This window comes from Macrobrachium nipponense, chromosome 1 (genome assembly GCF_015104395.2).
Source record: "Macrobrachium nipponense isolate FS-2020 chromosome 1, ASM1510439v2, whole genome shotgun sequence".
Taxonomy (NCBI): domain Eukaryota; kingdom Metazoa; phylum Arthropoda; class Malacostraca; order Decapoda; family Palaemonidae; genus Macrobrachium; species Macrobrachium nipponense.
In genome coordinates, this window is record NC_087200.1 from 76,879,769 (window position 1) to 76,895,038 (window position 15,270).

The window sequence follows — 15,270 nt, forward strand, 5'->3', positions numbered from 1 at the left end:
ATGCTGCTACCGAGTGGTCGAAGAAGAACGCCTTTACGTAGAGCACGATGGGAGAGATGCTGACCAACAGGAGAGCAGGATCTTATGGCGGTGACTAGCATCAGGAACCAATGGGAGAGCGGGAGGATGGTGGCGAGTCTACTCAATTGGCGGCACGCGAGTTTTAAAATTGTTATCGGTGGTCCAGGCGAATCTCAGGACTTTACAGGAACAACCTTTCGTAACCTGAACTATTTTCATATGTAGAGCCAAAAAAATCTTCGCATTTGCTTTCGTAACTTGAATTTTTCGTAAGCTGGGACTTTCGTATGTCGAGGTACCACTGTATGGTATTGTTAACTGGCAGCTTTTAGTTTATTTTTTCTCTATCATACTAAATGGATGTTTTGCTCAGATAACCTGGGGCTTATTTTTTATGTATTTTAACAATAAGGTGTTATGTATGTTTTACATAGATAACTAATATATCATCAAATGAAAATATGGTATTGTTAACTGGCAGCTTTTAGTTTATTTTTTCTCTACCATACTAAATGGATGTTTTGCACAGATAACCTGGAGCTTATTCTTTATGTATTTTAACATTAAGGTGGTATGTATGTTTTACATAGATGACTAATATATCATAAAAATGGAAATATGGTATTGTTAACTGGCAGCTTTTAGTTTTTGTTAACTGGCAGCTTTTAGTTTATTTTTTCTCTACCATACTAAATGGATATTTTGCGCAGATAACCTGGGCATTTTTTTTTATGTATTTTAACATTAAGGTGGTATGTATATTTTACATAGATAACTTACGTTTTATTTTTGTCTTATCTGACAGTATTTTTAGATGTTCACATTGGTGTGTTGCCTTTCCAGTTTTGCTAAATTTGTATTTCTTTTGCAGCTGTGCTCTCAAGATTTGTTTTTACCAATCCATTTGTAAAGAATAATACAAAACTACCAGATACAAAGAATGTCAGTGTTGACTGTGATGGAGATCTGCAAGTTGTGAGAAAAAATCAAGTTAGTAGCAGAAAGGAGGAAGTCTTGCTAATTGGTAAGTATCCTAAGTTTTATATATGAAACTTACCAAGTAATTACATAGCTATAGTTTCCACTATCCGTCGGCAGCTAGAATTTTGAAATTCACTGTAGCGCTCTATTGTTTTGGTTAGGTGACTACCACCGGGGAAGCAAGGAACAAATCCAGCAAAAAAGATCAGTTGTCTCTGCCAATTCATGACCGTAACAGTGGCTAACAGCAGCAGAATTTGGAATCTGGTAGAATTTTCTGAAATGATGTCTCTGACAGTTGGTGAAGTGTGAAGTACTCTTACCTTGGGTAGCCATTTTGGTCTTGATTAACTATTATCAGTAATCCAGTATTTCGATTTTGTCTTGCTTTTGTCTCAACTTAGGCATAGACTTTGTTTACATTAGTAGCCAGCAATGTCCAGTACTAGTACACAGAGCATAAGGTATTGCAGCATAGGCTGCAATTAACTTGTAACAAATGTGAGCATTAGGGAATAAGTGTGGAAGACTTTCAAGTTTCGTTTGAATAAGCTCGCAGAGATAAAAAGAGAAAAGCGGCTATTAGGGCTAGCAGTATGCAGTCCTTAGCTAGCGAGGATGACGTTGATGCGTCTATTTCTCATTCTCCTTTGTCTCAACTTTTATAACCCAATCCTAACCCTGGCTCCCTTGCACCCGAATCCAATCCTGTTGCCAGCCTTGAATGGACAAGGTAGGTAAAATATTTGAAAGTGTTATTTCAAGTGCTAGTGCAATGGAGGAGGTGGCTGCTCGTCCCACTGATTCTCTTAGGCAAGGGTCCCTGTCATACTCCCCTAAACCTAGGAGGAGTCATGCTGATAGCCCAGTGGAGGTCAGTGGGGTCTGCCCATGGGTAGTCACCCCCTCAGTTGATCCTGTCGTAGTATCCCGGGTATCAACAGTGCTGCTGGAAAGGCATCTCTAAGGAAGTGTCTTGTCTCTCCTCGAGGTTCGAAATATGAAACAAATATCCCCATAAGAAATCAAGGGAATCATGATAGTTCGTTCCAGCCAACCCAAAAAGTTCCCTTTTTCACATTTTTTCTCCTATTAATGTGTTTAAAAGGTAAATTAGGAGTGTAAAGTAATGAAACAGTATGTTACCTGAAGTTGAATTTTCTAAATTTTATTTTTTCTATGTGCGATTTACGAACTTTGGTAAAAATGGCACCGGCTGGCTGTTGGATGGAGGGAGGAGAGACGGGAACCCTTTGAGCAAACTGAATTGGTTGCAATATGCAAAAGTTGATAAAACTTTTATTCACATATTAGATACAAAGACAATCGATAGTGTGTGTGTGTCTGAGAGAGAGAGAGAGAGAGAGAGAGAGAGAGAGAGAGAGAGAGAGAGAGAGAGAGAGTAGTCAGCGTTTTTACACTTGGATCTTAAGTGCACGACAGAGTTTAATTATGCCACAGTGCATCAACTAACTGTTGGCAAATGGCAAACTTTTAAAACAAACATGAGGATTTTTCAAACAAATAAGCTATAAGTCAAGAATGCAAGAAAAGGAAAGAGATAAAATAACTTTTCATAAAGAAGCCATTTCAACAAACAATCAAAGGCATGCAGAAGGTGAAAGCGGTGCCATTTTGTTTATCACAGGGCTGAGTTACTTTTACAGTAGTAAAATGTAAAAGCATTTGTCACCAGGTTGGTATTTTACCGCAACAAAAATAAAAGTGATTTGGGAAAATCGAGTGGAAGTGAAAGAAATGGGCGAATAATCATCCCAGATCAGCTGATAAGTCTCTCTCTCTCTCTCTCTCTCTCTCTCTCTCTCTCTCTCTCTCTCTCTCTCTCTCTCTCTCTCAGCGCACTGAACACTGATTCGAGCTAGCTTTTTTTTTATTTTTTATTTTGCTGTATTGCATTTGTTTTCATGTTTTATCATTATGTTAAATTTATTGTGAATAACATTTTATTTTTGTACATGAACTTCCCTGACAGATATATACTTAGCTATAGTCTCCGACGTTCCCGACAGAATTTCAAATCTCGCGGCACACGCGACAGGTAGGTCAGGTGGTCTACCTTACCCGCCGCTGGGTGGCGGATGTACGAACCACTCCCGTAAGCTTGTCAGATTTTTCTCTGTCGCGGGAACGATAACAACTGTTGTCGGTTCCTCTCGATAGTTTTTTCGATTCTCGCTTGCCTGGAGTTAATTTGGACTTCTTTTGGTGACGTATTCGCTTTGTTTGGCTTGGCATACGCTGATTGTGGACCGGTTTGATTTTGAGTTTGATTTTCTTTAACGATGTCTGACCTAGATTCGGTAGTTAAAACTTCGGTTTTGTTTAGGGTTTGCGTGAATGAAGGATGTAAGGTGAGGTTGCCGAAAGCTTCGGTAGACCCCCACACGGTTTTGCATGAATGCAGGGGAATGAATGTTCTTTTGCTAACCCTTGTAGTGAATGTAAGGGATTGAATGAAGAAGAATATAAGGCTCTCTCTTCTTATATTAGGAAGTTGGAACGTGATAGAGTGCGTAAGGCTTCCTCTAGAAGTTCTAGTAGATCTAGAATGAGTGAGTTGGATGTGGAATCCTAATGCTAACGTAGAATTAGAACCTTCTTCCCAAGTTGCAGCCCCTGCTCCCCGCACCGAAGCCGAAGATTCGCCTTCGGAGGCGGCAGCTCTGAGCCACGATTCTTCTATGGATCAGAAGATTCGTCAGTTGGAAGTAAGGAGAGTGTTAGTGATCAGTGCAGTGTCCCAGTGTTGTGGAGGGTGCGTCTGACCGGCTCCTTAGTGCCTCTAGGCCTAGACCTCTTCCAGACTCCAGTTCCAGTGGAGTAGGAAAGTCGAAAGCCGCAAGAGGGCTAGGGAGAACCCCCACCGGTCAGGCGTCCCCTTCGGCAGATCCTGAAGTACGCTCCCAGGCTGCCTCGGATCGCTACAAGAAGGAGCTACTACGCCAATGCTTCTCCTCTTCGTCGTCTCCCTCTCCGAAGAGAGGTTGGAACTCCCCGGATGCGTCGCGCCCGTTGAAGAGGGCTTGGAAGGCTCCCTGCAGTCCTTTGGCTTCTAGTCCGGAGGTTTTCCCGGAAGAATCGTCGGTGGAGGCGAAGAAACCCAAGAAATCCTGTGAGCGTTCTTCTTCTCGCGCTCCGCGCTCGGCGCCTGCTTCCGAGGAAGAACAACAAGATTCGCCTACGAGAGTACTCGCGGGACTTCAAGCTCAGATCACAGCGCTAGCAGACTCTCTAGCAGTTAGATCACGTAGAAGAAGGACGTTTCTCTTCCGATCAAGAGATCTAGGCGCCGCTCTTCAGAGGATCGTTCTCCTCGTTTTAGGCGTTCTCCTTCATATGGGGAGGTTTCGTATGAAGGTAGGGGCTCGCGTGAGCGCCCTCGCTCGCCTGGCTCTCTTTCGACTTCAAGGCGCCAAACATCGGTAGACGCTCTATGGAGAAAGAAGTTTTTTCTCCAGATTGGATTTCCGCTTCCGGTAAGCGCACTGCACCTGCTCATCACGCTATTTCTTCAACTCCCTCGCGTGAGACTTCTCCTCAGCAGCCTCAAGATTCTAGAAGGCGTCCTTATGCAAGTAGGCGTTTCTTCGTCAGATGTCACTCTCCTCGAGTGTCGGATCGTGACTTCTCTCCTGACAGGCATCAAGAGTCTGGTAGGAGTCGTGTGCATGATAGACGGCCTGCTGTTAGCCGCTCCCCGCAAGGTAGGCGCCAAGAGCCTACTGCACATCGATCTCCTAGTAGGCGCTCGTCTCTTTTAAGGCGTCATACTCCTGATTATTCTCTCGGGGCAAACAACAAGAGTCTTTCAAGCGCCCTTCTCCGTGTAGGCGCTCTCCCGCTTCTAGGCGCACTTCTCCTGACCGTTTGTCTCTTGGTAGACAACAGGAATCTCGGAAGCGCCCTTCTCCAAGTAGGCGCTCGTTAGCTTTGAAGCGCCCTTCTCCTGAATGTTACCCTCTTGTTAGACGTCAAGAGTCTCGCAAGCAGCCTTCTCCTAGTAGGCGCATTTCGCCTTCCAGTCGAACTTCCGTTGATCGTACGCAACTGGACAGGTATGGGAGAGCCGCGCAAGCGCTCTGCTCTCGATAGGCGCTCTTCTCCTGGCAGCCGCTCGCTCGGGATAGGCGCAAAGAGTATAGTAGGCGCTCGCCTCCTCGTAAGCGCCCTGTGGATATTTCCGAGGATTCTCGGAGTAGGAGCCCTACCTCTCCTTTGGCTGAGATTCCGTCTACCTCGAAGAGGGAGTCTCATCGTAGGCATCCCAGATCTTCTCTTCATTCTCCAGTGGATGTGAACTCTTCTAAGAGAGGGCGTTCTCCAACCTCTCGCTCAACTCCTACTAGGATCCTTCGTCACCTAAGGATCTTCCGCGCTCTGCCTCGACAAGACGTCCTAGAAGGTTCAGATGAGGAACCGAACACTTCTGCTGCTGTGTCTTCTTACAAGAAGCTTACAGAGCTACTTTTGCAAGTTTTGGGGATTCCCTTTCTCCTACGGCTCCTCCTTCTCCTCACTCACTTTTTTCAACGGCGAAGACAGCGAAGAGTTCTTCTTGTGTGAGGATGAAGCCAACTCTTTCTATGAAGAAGGCACTGAGGAGTTTTGGTTCCTGGATGGCTTCCAAAGAAGAAGCGGGGAAAACGATGTTCGCTTTTCCTCCTTCGAAGTTATCAGGACGCGCTGGTTTCTGGTATGAAACAGGAGAGTCCTTAGGATTGGGTCTACCGTCTTCGGCTGATTCGGATTTTTCGGCGCTGGTAGATTCGACAAGGAGAACTGCCCTTAACTCTGCTAAGACGACTTGGGCAATGAATGAATTGGATCACATGCTCAAAGGCATGTTTAGAGTGCTAGAAGTATTTAACTTCCTTGATTGGTCGTTGGGGGTCCTAGCCAAGAAAATTGGAAGTGCCAGAGTCAATTTTCGCCAGAAGATCTTATGTGTGTTTTGTCTTGTATGGACAAGTCGGTAAGAGACGGAGCGAGTGAAATCGCCTCCCTGTATGGGGCCGGGATCGTGAAGAGAGGTCGGTTTATTGTTCCTTCTTAACGAAGTCTGTCTCCCATGCCCAGAGGTCTTCTTTGCTGTTTGCTCCTCTGTCTGCTCAGTTGTTCCCTAAACATCGAGTGCAGGACATTTCAGATCACTGTCGGCCAAAGCCACCCAGGACCTTTTTGGCACAGTCGGCAAGAAAACCATCGCCCTTCCTTCCCTACCAAGGCTAAGAAGGAAAAAAGCAAGTGTTCGAGAACCCTTTCGAGGGGCGTCTTCATCAAAGAACCTCTACGTTAGAGGTCGTAGACCTTCAAAAAGGGGTAAGACTTTCGCCAAGTCTGTTAAAGCCCCCAAATAACTTGCAAGTCCTTCAAACAACGGTGGGCGCCAGACTCTTAGAGTTTGCAGGAGTCTGGGCCAAAAAGGGGCGGACCCTTGGACCCTTTCTATTTTTGAGGAGAGGTTACCTCATCCCTTTCGTCGAAAGACCTCCCTTGACGACCATCCCAAGGGAACTGACGGCCAGGTACAGAGACCCCATCATGAATCAAGCTCTCCATCTAGCAGTAGATCAGATGCTGGAGAAGGGGGCTATCGAACTAGTGACAGACCATCATTCATCGGGCTTCTACAACCGCCTTTTCCTAGTTCCGAAGTCCTCAGGGGGATGGAGACCGGTGTTGGATGTAAGCGCCCTGAAACTTCTTCGTAGAAAAAGAAGAAGTTCACGATGGAAACGCCTTCATCAGTGCTGGCAGCACTTCGTCCAGGGGACTGGATGGTTTCCTTGGATTTACAGGACGCTTACTTCCACGTACCGATCCATCCTTCCTCGAGGAAGTTTCTCAGATTCATGATGGGGGGGAAAATTTTTCAGTTCAGGGCTCTGTGTTTTGGCCTCTCGACGGCCCCTCAAGTGTTCACGGGGATTTTGAGGAATGTGGCTCAATGGCTTCATTTGAAAAGGGGTGAGGATATCCATGTACCTCGACGATTGGCTAATAAGGGCCAATTCAGAGATCGTTGTTTGAAGGACTTACAAGTAACTTTAGAATTGACGAAGGCTTTGGGACTTCTCGTCAATTTCAAGAAGTCGTCACTAATTCCCGAGCAAGAGTGTGTGTATCTCGGGATACAGATGAACTCTCTGAGTTTTCGGGCTTTTCCCTCGCAGGAAAGGATAGCCCGAGGATTCGAGAGAGTAACAACCTTCTTAGGGAAAGAAGTATGCACAGTGAGGGAGTGGATGAGTCTGCTGGGACGCTCTCCTCGCTGGAGCAATTCGTTTGTCCCTAGGAAGGTTGCACCTGAGACCGCTCCAATTCTTTCTTCATCGGAATTGGAGTCGTCGTTCTCAGGATTTGACGTTCTCCTGTCGTTATCCCAGGACATCAAGAAACATCTCTTATGGTGGACAGATCCCAACCTCTTTGCGAAGGGACTGTCTCTTCAATCACAGACCCCCAACCTGGTGTTGTTCTCCGACGCGTCGGACATGGGTGGGGTGCAACTCTGGGAACCAGCAAAGTGTCAGGTACCTGGGTGGGGGACCAGGTAGCCTGGCACATCAACAGAAAGGAGTTGATGGCTGTGTGGTTGGCTCTGAAGGCTTTCGAGCCCAAAGTCAGAAAGATCGGTAGTGCAGTCAACGCGGACAACACTACAGCTCTGGCATATATCAGGAAACATGGGGGGACGCATTCCTTCTCCCTGTACGAGACAGCAAGAGACCTTCTTCTGTGGGCAGAAGAAAAGAGGAATCAAGCTTCTCACCAGGTTCGTGCAGGGAGAAAGGAATGTAAGAGCAGATCTCCTCAGCAGAAAGATCAGGTCCTTCCCACAGAGTGGACCCTTCATCTGGATGTATGCCAAAGCCTGTGGAAGTTATGGGGCAGGCCACACATAGACCTCTTTGCCACGTCCAAAGAACAAGAGCTGGATCCTTACTGCTCTCCGATATCGGATCCAGAGGCATTAGCAATAGATGCTTCTTCTTCTGGACTGGAACGGACTCGACGTCTACGCGTTTCCCCCCTTCAAGATCCTGGGGCTAACCATCAAGAAGTTTCGTAGAGTCCGATTCAACGAGAATGACCTTAATCGCTCCCTTTTGGCCGCCCAAGAATGGTTCACAGAGGTACTGGAATGGTTTGGTGGACCTTCCAAGATCGCTCCCGCTAAGGAGCGATCTACTCAGACAACCCCACTTCGACAGTACCACAAAAATCTCCTCGCTCTCAGTCTGACTGGCTTCAGACTGTCCAAAGTTTGGTCAGAGCGAAAGGCTTTTCAGCAACAGCTGCTAAAGCAATCGCAAGAGCAAGGAGACCTTCCACCTTGCGTGTATACCAGTCAAAGTGGGATGTCTTCAGACGTTGGTGCAAGAGGAAGAACATTTCCTCTTCCAGTACCTCTGTGACCCAAATTGCGGATTTCCTTATTTTCCTCAAAGAAGAATGTCATCTGGTTGTGTCAACTATTAAGGGATACCGCAGTATGTTGGCGGCGGTATTTCGGCATAGAGGCTTAAAGATATCCGATGATAAGGACTTGCATGATCTTATTAGATCATTTGAAACCATTAAGCGTCCTCATGTGGTACCAAACTGGAATCTAGACGTAGTTCTACAATTCCTTGGATCGTCTAGATTCGAACCTCCTAGCTTAGCCTCTTTCAAGGATCTGACGAAGAAGGCTATCTTCCTTTTGGCCCTTGCTACAGCTAAGAGAGAGTGAGCTCCAAGCTATTGAGGGCAATGTAGGGTTTAAGGAAGATTCTATGGTGTGTTCGTTTCTTCCAAATTTCCTTGCAAAGAATGAAAACCCATCACGGCCTTGGCCAGGAGCTTTGAAGTTTCGTAGTTTATCTTTTCTAGTAGGGGAAGAGCCTGAAAGAACTCTTTGCCCTATCGAGAATTATGAAGTATTTCCTTAAGAGGAAGGAACACTTAAGGCGAATCAAGATGTGCTTTGGTGCTCTGTAAAGGACCCCACTCGCCCATGTCGAGAATGCTCTTTCCTTTTGCTGAAGAAGCCTTATTACAGAGGCACATGTTGCTTGTAAGGAAGAACATTTTCACTACTGAAAGTGAAAGCTCACGAGGTGAGAGCCATCGCAACTCGCTTGCATTCAGAAAAATATGTCTGTGCGGAACTTGATGGAGGCGACTTTTTGGAGGATGCCAATCGGTTTTCGCAAACCACTACCTACGTGATGTAAAAATCACATATGATAAATGCTTCGCCTTGGGTCCTTTCGTATCGGCGGATTCGGTGCTGGGGCAGGGAGCTGAAACTTATCCTGTGTAAATTCTTTATATGTTACCCTATATTTTATATTGATTGTTTTTTGGTTGTCTGAAAGAGGTTGCAGGAGGCACCTCTTTTTTGTCGTAATTATTAACCCTTTGTATTTTGGTTAGGTGGTCTGGTGGGTTTTGGCTCCTTGCAGAGGTAGTGGTAAGGATCTGTTTAGTAAGCGGACAAGGTCCCTCTAACAGCATCCGACTTGGATTCTACCACAATAGGGATCACATATCCCAGTTGGTAGATCCGAGAGTCTTTCAGCATCAGGTCAACGTCCTAGCTGTAGCTCTCCAGGCAATGCAGACTCAGAGATAGTATCTATGAAGTCTTCATCCTGAAAAGGTGAGAACCAAGGTTTTTATATCCTACAACATTAGTTTGTTTCCCGTCTTACCTGTATTATGGAGCTGTCTCTTTACCCTCCGCCACCAAGGGTGCCAATCAGCTAAGTATATATCTGTCCAGGGAAGTTTCATGTACAAAAATTGATATTGTTAAACTACAATAAAGTTTTGTACAACTTACCTGGCAGATATATACGATTAACTGGCCCACCCAGCCTCCCCTCAGGAGAGCAGGTGGAAGAGAAAATCTGACAAGCTTACGGGAGTGGTTCGTACATCCGCACCCAGCGGCGGGTAAGGTAGACCACCTGACCTACCTGTCGCGTGTGCCGCGAGATTTGAAATTCTGTCGGGAACGTCGGAGACTATAGCTAAGTATATATCTGCCAGGTAAGTATGTACAAAACTTTATTGTAGTTTAACAATATCATTTTTTATGAATTGGTACTGCTATACGTACATATTACAGTGGTCCCCCCGTATTCGCGGGGGATGCGTACCAGACCCCCCCGCGAATAGTTAGAATCCGCGAATGTTTGGAACCCCCCAAAAATACTCATAAAACTTAGCTATCCTTAACATGCAAACACCAAGTAGCTAAAAGGACCATCCTTCATCAAATATACATGAAAACATCCTATTATGGTTCATATTAATCTTTGAAATATTATTAATACTGTTTTAAAGTAAATCTTACATTTTATGGTTATACATGAATACGTACATACGTATTATGTACGTACTGCATGACTTAGTTACGTATGTGAAAATAATTCAGTCCCCCCATAAGTATTCAGTCATGCACGTTTTCTTTCATACTGTTACTATTTGAGACATCCATTTTCTTTTTACAAGGGAAACAAATGTATGTGAAATCAGAAGCGATAGAGAGAAAGAACAAAATTTGTATGAACATTAAACAATTGTTTTATGCTAGTACAACATAATGTAAACCGGTACTCACCAGTGATGAAATGTTGATTAAAGATGATGATGATGAATTAGCCGTGCAGTCCGATGAATGACGATGAAGATATGACTGCACAGCTAAGCAGAGGAGTTACATATCCTCTGAGAGCGCCTCTTCACCTTCAGGAGGCGCTTCGGGAGGCAGTGACTCAGGCAATTTGGGAGCACTTCTTCAGGCGATTCAAGAGGCACTACTCAGGCGATTTGGGAGGCTTTGGAGGGTGGGTCTTTCTTTCGTTCGTGTGATGAACATTGTGATTGGCAACTGCTGCCGTTGCTTCTTCATGGTGGTGAGAGCTTGATTATAGGGCTCCAATGCTGTGTCTAGAATATTAGAAAACTTCAAGGAGCGCTCCATGTAAGGATCCCACGTTGCGACAAACTCCTGGAGGTCGTTTACCGTTTTTTTAACTTGGGACAGGCGTTCCAAAGTCAGGCCCTCCTCCTCCTCCTCCTGATCCTCTCCTGAACCTGGAGTGTCTTCTTCCTCGCTGGTGACTTCGTCAGCTCTTCCCAAGTCCTGGTCGGTAAGGGGGTCAGAGTGGGCATCAATGAGGGTGCGACGTCTTCCTCGGTGATATCGTCAAAGACCCTCACCACCAAGAATTTTTGCCAACTGGACTGCCTTATTAATGGCTGAATGCTGGATTTCCTGGGGAGAAAAGCCTGTATAATTATGGACACAGTCTGGCCACAACTTACTCCAGCAGGCATTCAGTGTCTCCTTCTTCATGTCCTTCAACGACCGGTCAATGACAGACAGACACGTGGCAATCGTGAATTTACGCCAATAATCTTTCAGCGTAAATTCACTGTCACGGTCCATTGCATCAAAAAGGTGCTGGAGGAGTTCCCGGTGTAGAGTGCCTTGAAGGCACGGATGACGCCCTGATCCATAGGCTGGAGGAGAGAGGTGGTGTTGGGAGGAAGGAACTCAAGCTGGACTCCTTTGGAATAAAGATCGAGAGGGTGGCCACCAGCGTTGTCCATTGGTCAGCAAGACCTTGAAGTTGATGTCCAAATCGGCCAGGTATTGCCTAACTTGAGGAATGAAACTCTGGTGAAACCAGTACTCCGTCAGGACTTTGGTGATCCAGGCCTTGGGATTATGCATCCAGAAGACGGGCAGTAACGCCTTGTTCTTGTTCTTGAGTGCCCTGGGATTTGCAGCCTTGTAAATGAGGCCTGGTTTCAGCATGAACCAGCCGCATTCCCGCACATCCGGAGGGTCACCCTGTCCTTTTGTGCCTTGAATCTGGAGGCTTTAGCTTCATCCTTCATAAGGTACGTCCCGGGACGGCATTTTCTTCCAGAACAGGCCAGTTTCGTCCATATTGAACACCTGTTCTGGGCGATATCCTTTCTCCTGGATTATTTTCATGAGGCCTGATGGATATTTTGCGGCTGCTCTTTGGTCCTGCAGATGCAGCTTCCCCATGTAGGGAAACAGACTTTAGATGGAACCTTTTCTGGAACCGGTGGACCATCCTTTGCTAGCCTGAAATCCTTGGGAGCTGAGGACGGTCCCCAGTTGTGGTTCTTCTTCTTCGTCTTCCTCTTCAGGAGCTGGTTCTCCAAAGCCCAAGAATTCCAACGTCCTTCTTCATCGCCTTCCAGTGCCTCCGCATCTTCGGCTTTGGCTTCCTCTTCCTCACCAACTTGTGAAGCAGTAGAGTTGATGGCTGCTGGTAGATCTGTCATGCTTTTTTGGCGTATGAGTTTTGGAGTCAAGGGCACGTTCTTCTTCCTGCAGTCCTTTATCCAGAACGGGAGTGCAGATTCCATTTTCACAATGGTGTGTCTCACTGTGGACACAGCCTTTGCGGTGCCATAGAAAGTCATACTATAACTTTTTCTTATTTCATTTTCTTTTTTCTTTATATATCTAACTGTGGCTCTCATTCACTTTGAAATGGCGGCCGACTGCAGCGTAACTTTTTCCCTCCTTCAACATATCGAGAAGTTTCACCTTCTCGTCAAGCTTCATTACGGTGTTCTTTCTTTTAGCTTCTTGGCCAGAAGCCTTAGAAGGAGCAGGGCGCTTTTTAGGGGCCATTTTCGGTACGATGCACACACATATTTGCTGATACGCACAAGAGCTTAGCGTTAACGTTCGCGTATACCCATAAGTTTCTGCGCAGTGAGGCTGCTGGGTACTAGATGCGCGATACCCACAATTCCATCTCCGCGAAATGGGGCCAGGGTTCAACCAATCAACACCAAGTGTACAACCAATGAGCGACAAGGAAAATGAATGCTGCTCCTGGATTGGCTGCTGTGCAGACAACAGCCAATAGCGTTTTAAATATCATTTCGTTTGGGTACTGCTCTAAGAAGGCGTCACGGCATCATAAGATTTGTTTATCTGCGGAAAGTTGGCTTGGGTAGAGCATCTTTTAAGAAAACCCGACTTTGTTACCGACATTTTGCTGTGTTTACATGAAAGTATTGCAGAACTGTAATATTTGAAAATTAATAAAGCTTTTTTCATCATAAAAATTTATTTTGTCACGAAAATATACGCATTATATACGTATGAAAAATACACGTACATGTGCGTACTGCGTGCCGCAGACAGAAAAATACGTACCCTGCTACAAATATGTATATAATCATTGTCTTATGTACTTTAGATATGGTCTGCATACTTTTATCATCCTAAAACAATTTATGTACGTACGTACATACATATCATAATTAGAAATCATCTTAAAAAATTTCATAAAATGTACAGCCTGCACAATGCGTACCCAATTGACCCAATACGTATTTATGTAAGCTCAATGGCAGTGTTGCGAAACTAAAGCATTTCACGCTAGATCTGGAGTTTTCAGATTTAATCTAGCACCATTGTTTTCCAATTTGCGCAGTCGTGCAATCCTAGAGATTTTTATGATTATCTAACATGAAATTTGGCGTGTTATCGAAGGTAATGAATAAATTATTAATAATATATTAACACAGTGGTGCTTAAAAATCTGCCCTGACGCCAATTTTACAAAAACAACAACTGTCACGTGTGTGACACACCTTTGAATGTCTTTGAGACAAACCCTAAGGCTATAATTATAAGATTAGTATAAGGGTTGTTTTTCATTTCCAGGTACTGCTTAAATCTCCTTCCTACATCCGCCCTGCCCTTGATCTCTCTCTCTTTTCTACTCTTACAGTTTATCCCACGAGAGTTTTTTTTTATGGGATAACACAGGCCCGGCCCATCCAATTGCTTTTTCATCTGGAAAATATTTATTTTGTATACAATTGCCTTTCTCGGCTGTGAAGTTGATGTCTATCCGTGGCCGTGAGATGACCAGGAATGACATGTAAGTCAGTGGTCAAAAAGTAACTCTACACTTCAGTCTAGACTAAACTTTGTTGCCATATCGTATTCAAGCAATACATATTCTGTTATTGTTTCCTATCTATCATTTTGTGAGAGAGAGAGAGAGAGAGGAGAGAGAGAGAGAGAGAGAGATGGCTGTACGTATACGATTGTTTATTTTCTCAGTTGCCAAACTCACTCTGTTATGCTTTATTTCATATTATGTTGCTCACCAATTTATACCTACGATATTTTTATTCAATTCATTACATCAAGATTTATAAGGAATGTCTAATAAACAGAATAACCATATCATTATTAAATGTCCTTGTACGAATAGTAAACACATAAAAATTCGCATCCGCGAATAGCCGGGGATGACCGCGAATAATTATGTATATGTTCCACAGAGAAACCCGCGAATGGGCGAGTCCTTCCGCGAATAATTTCTAGATAGGTTCCAAAGAAAAATCCGCGAATCAGTGAGTCCGCGAATCCGGAGAACGCGAATACGGGGGGTCCATTGTATAGCAAAGATTTTACTGTCTCTTCTCTCCTCAACAATACCACGACACATGATAACTTATAATCATTCATTCATTATTCCTCAAAAATATAAATGCTCCTTCCCTCTACCTCAAGTTAGCTGTGTATCACTGCAATGACGAATGATTCTGTTGATCATTTGTGCTAAATTGTATTGTAAAAAGCTTTGTTCTTTCATTTACTATTTTGTCAATATTGTTCAACTAGACTAGACCATCTCACTCGGCGCACCAAACACTGGCTCAAGTAAGACTTTTTTTTTTCTGTATTGCATTTGTTTGTTTTCATATTTTATCGTTACATTAAATTCATTGGGAAATTCCCTTTTTATGTTAATTGTTATTGCTTTTACATACATACAGTAATATTTTAAGTTCTCTCCTCAACATATCAACGCTCCCTCGTTCAGTCTCAAATCAACTGGGCGCGACATCACCGCGGTTACATATGATTTTATACATCTTTTATACTAAATGTTATATTGAAAGCTATATTTTATATTAAATTCATTATGCTTTTATTCTTTTTGTCGAATATTGTTATCATCGGTTAGCCAACTAGATCCATATCGGGTAGTTTTCTAAAGTTTATTTGAACTTCTGGCACTCATCATAACCTCGTTATATATATATATATATATATATATATATATATAGATATATATATATATATATATATATATATATATATATATATATAATGTATATTCATGATTGTCATTGTTCAATATATATTATTGTGTTATGAGTGGTCTAGTGATC

The 15,270-nt window shown here is 44.1% G+C and overlaps 1 protein-coding gene across 8 annotated transcripts in view; it reads left to right on the forward strand.

Annotated features, from left to right (window-relative positions):
* Positions 1 to 15,270, forward strand: part of LOC135219389 (methyltransferase-like protein 22) — a 603,918-nt gene that overhangs the window by 505,262 nt on the left and 83,386 nt on the right. For all 8 annotated transcript variants that reach the window (XM_064256120.1, XM_064256125.1, XM_064256126.1 and 5 more), the window contains one exon: positions 893 to 1,045. In XM_064256120.1, coding sequence (XP_064112190.1) covers positions 893 to 1,045 — 153 coding nt within the window. The remainder of the gene's footprint in view (positions 1 to 892; positions 1,046 to 15,270) is intronic.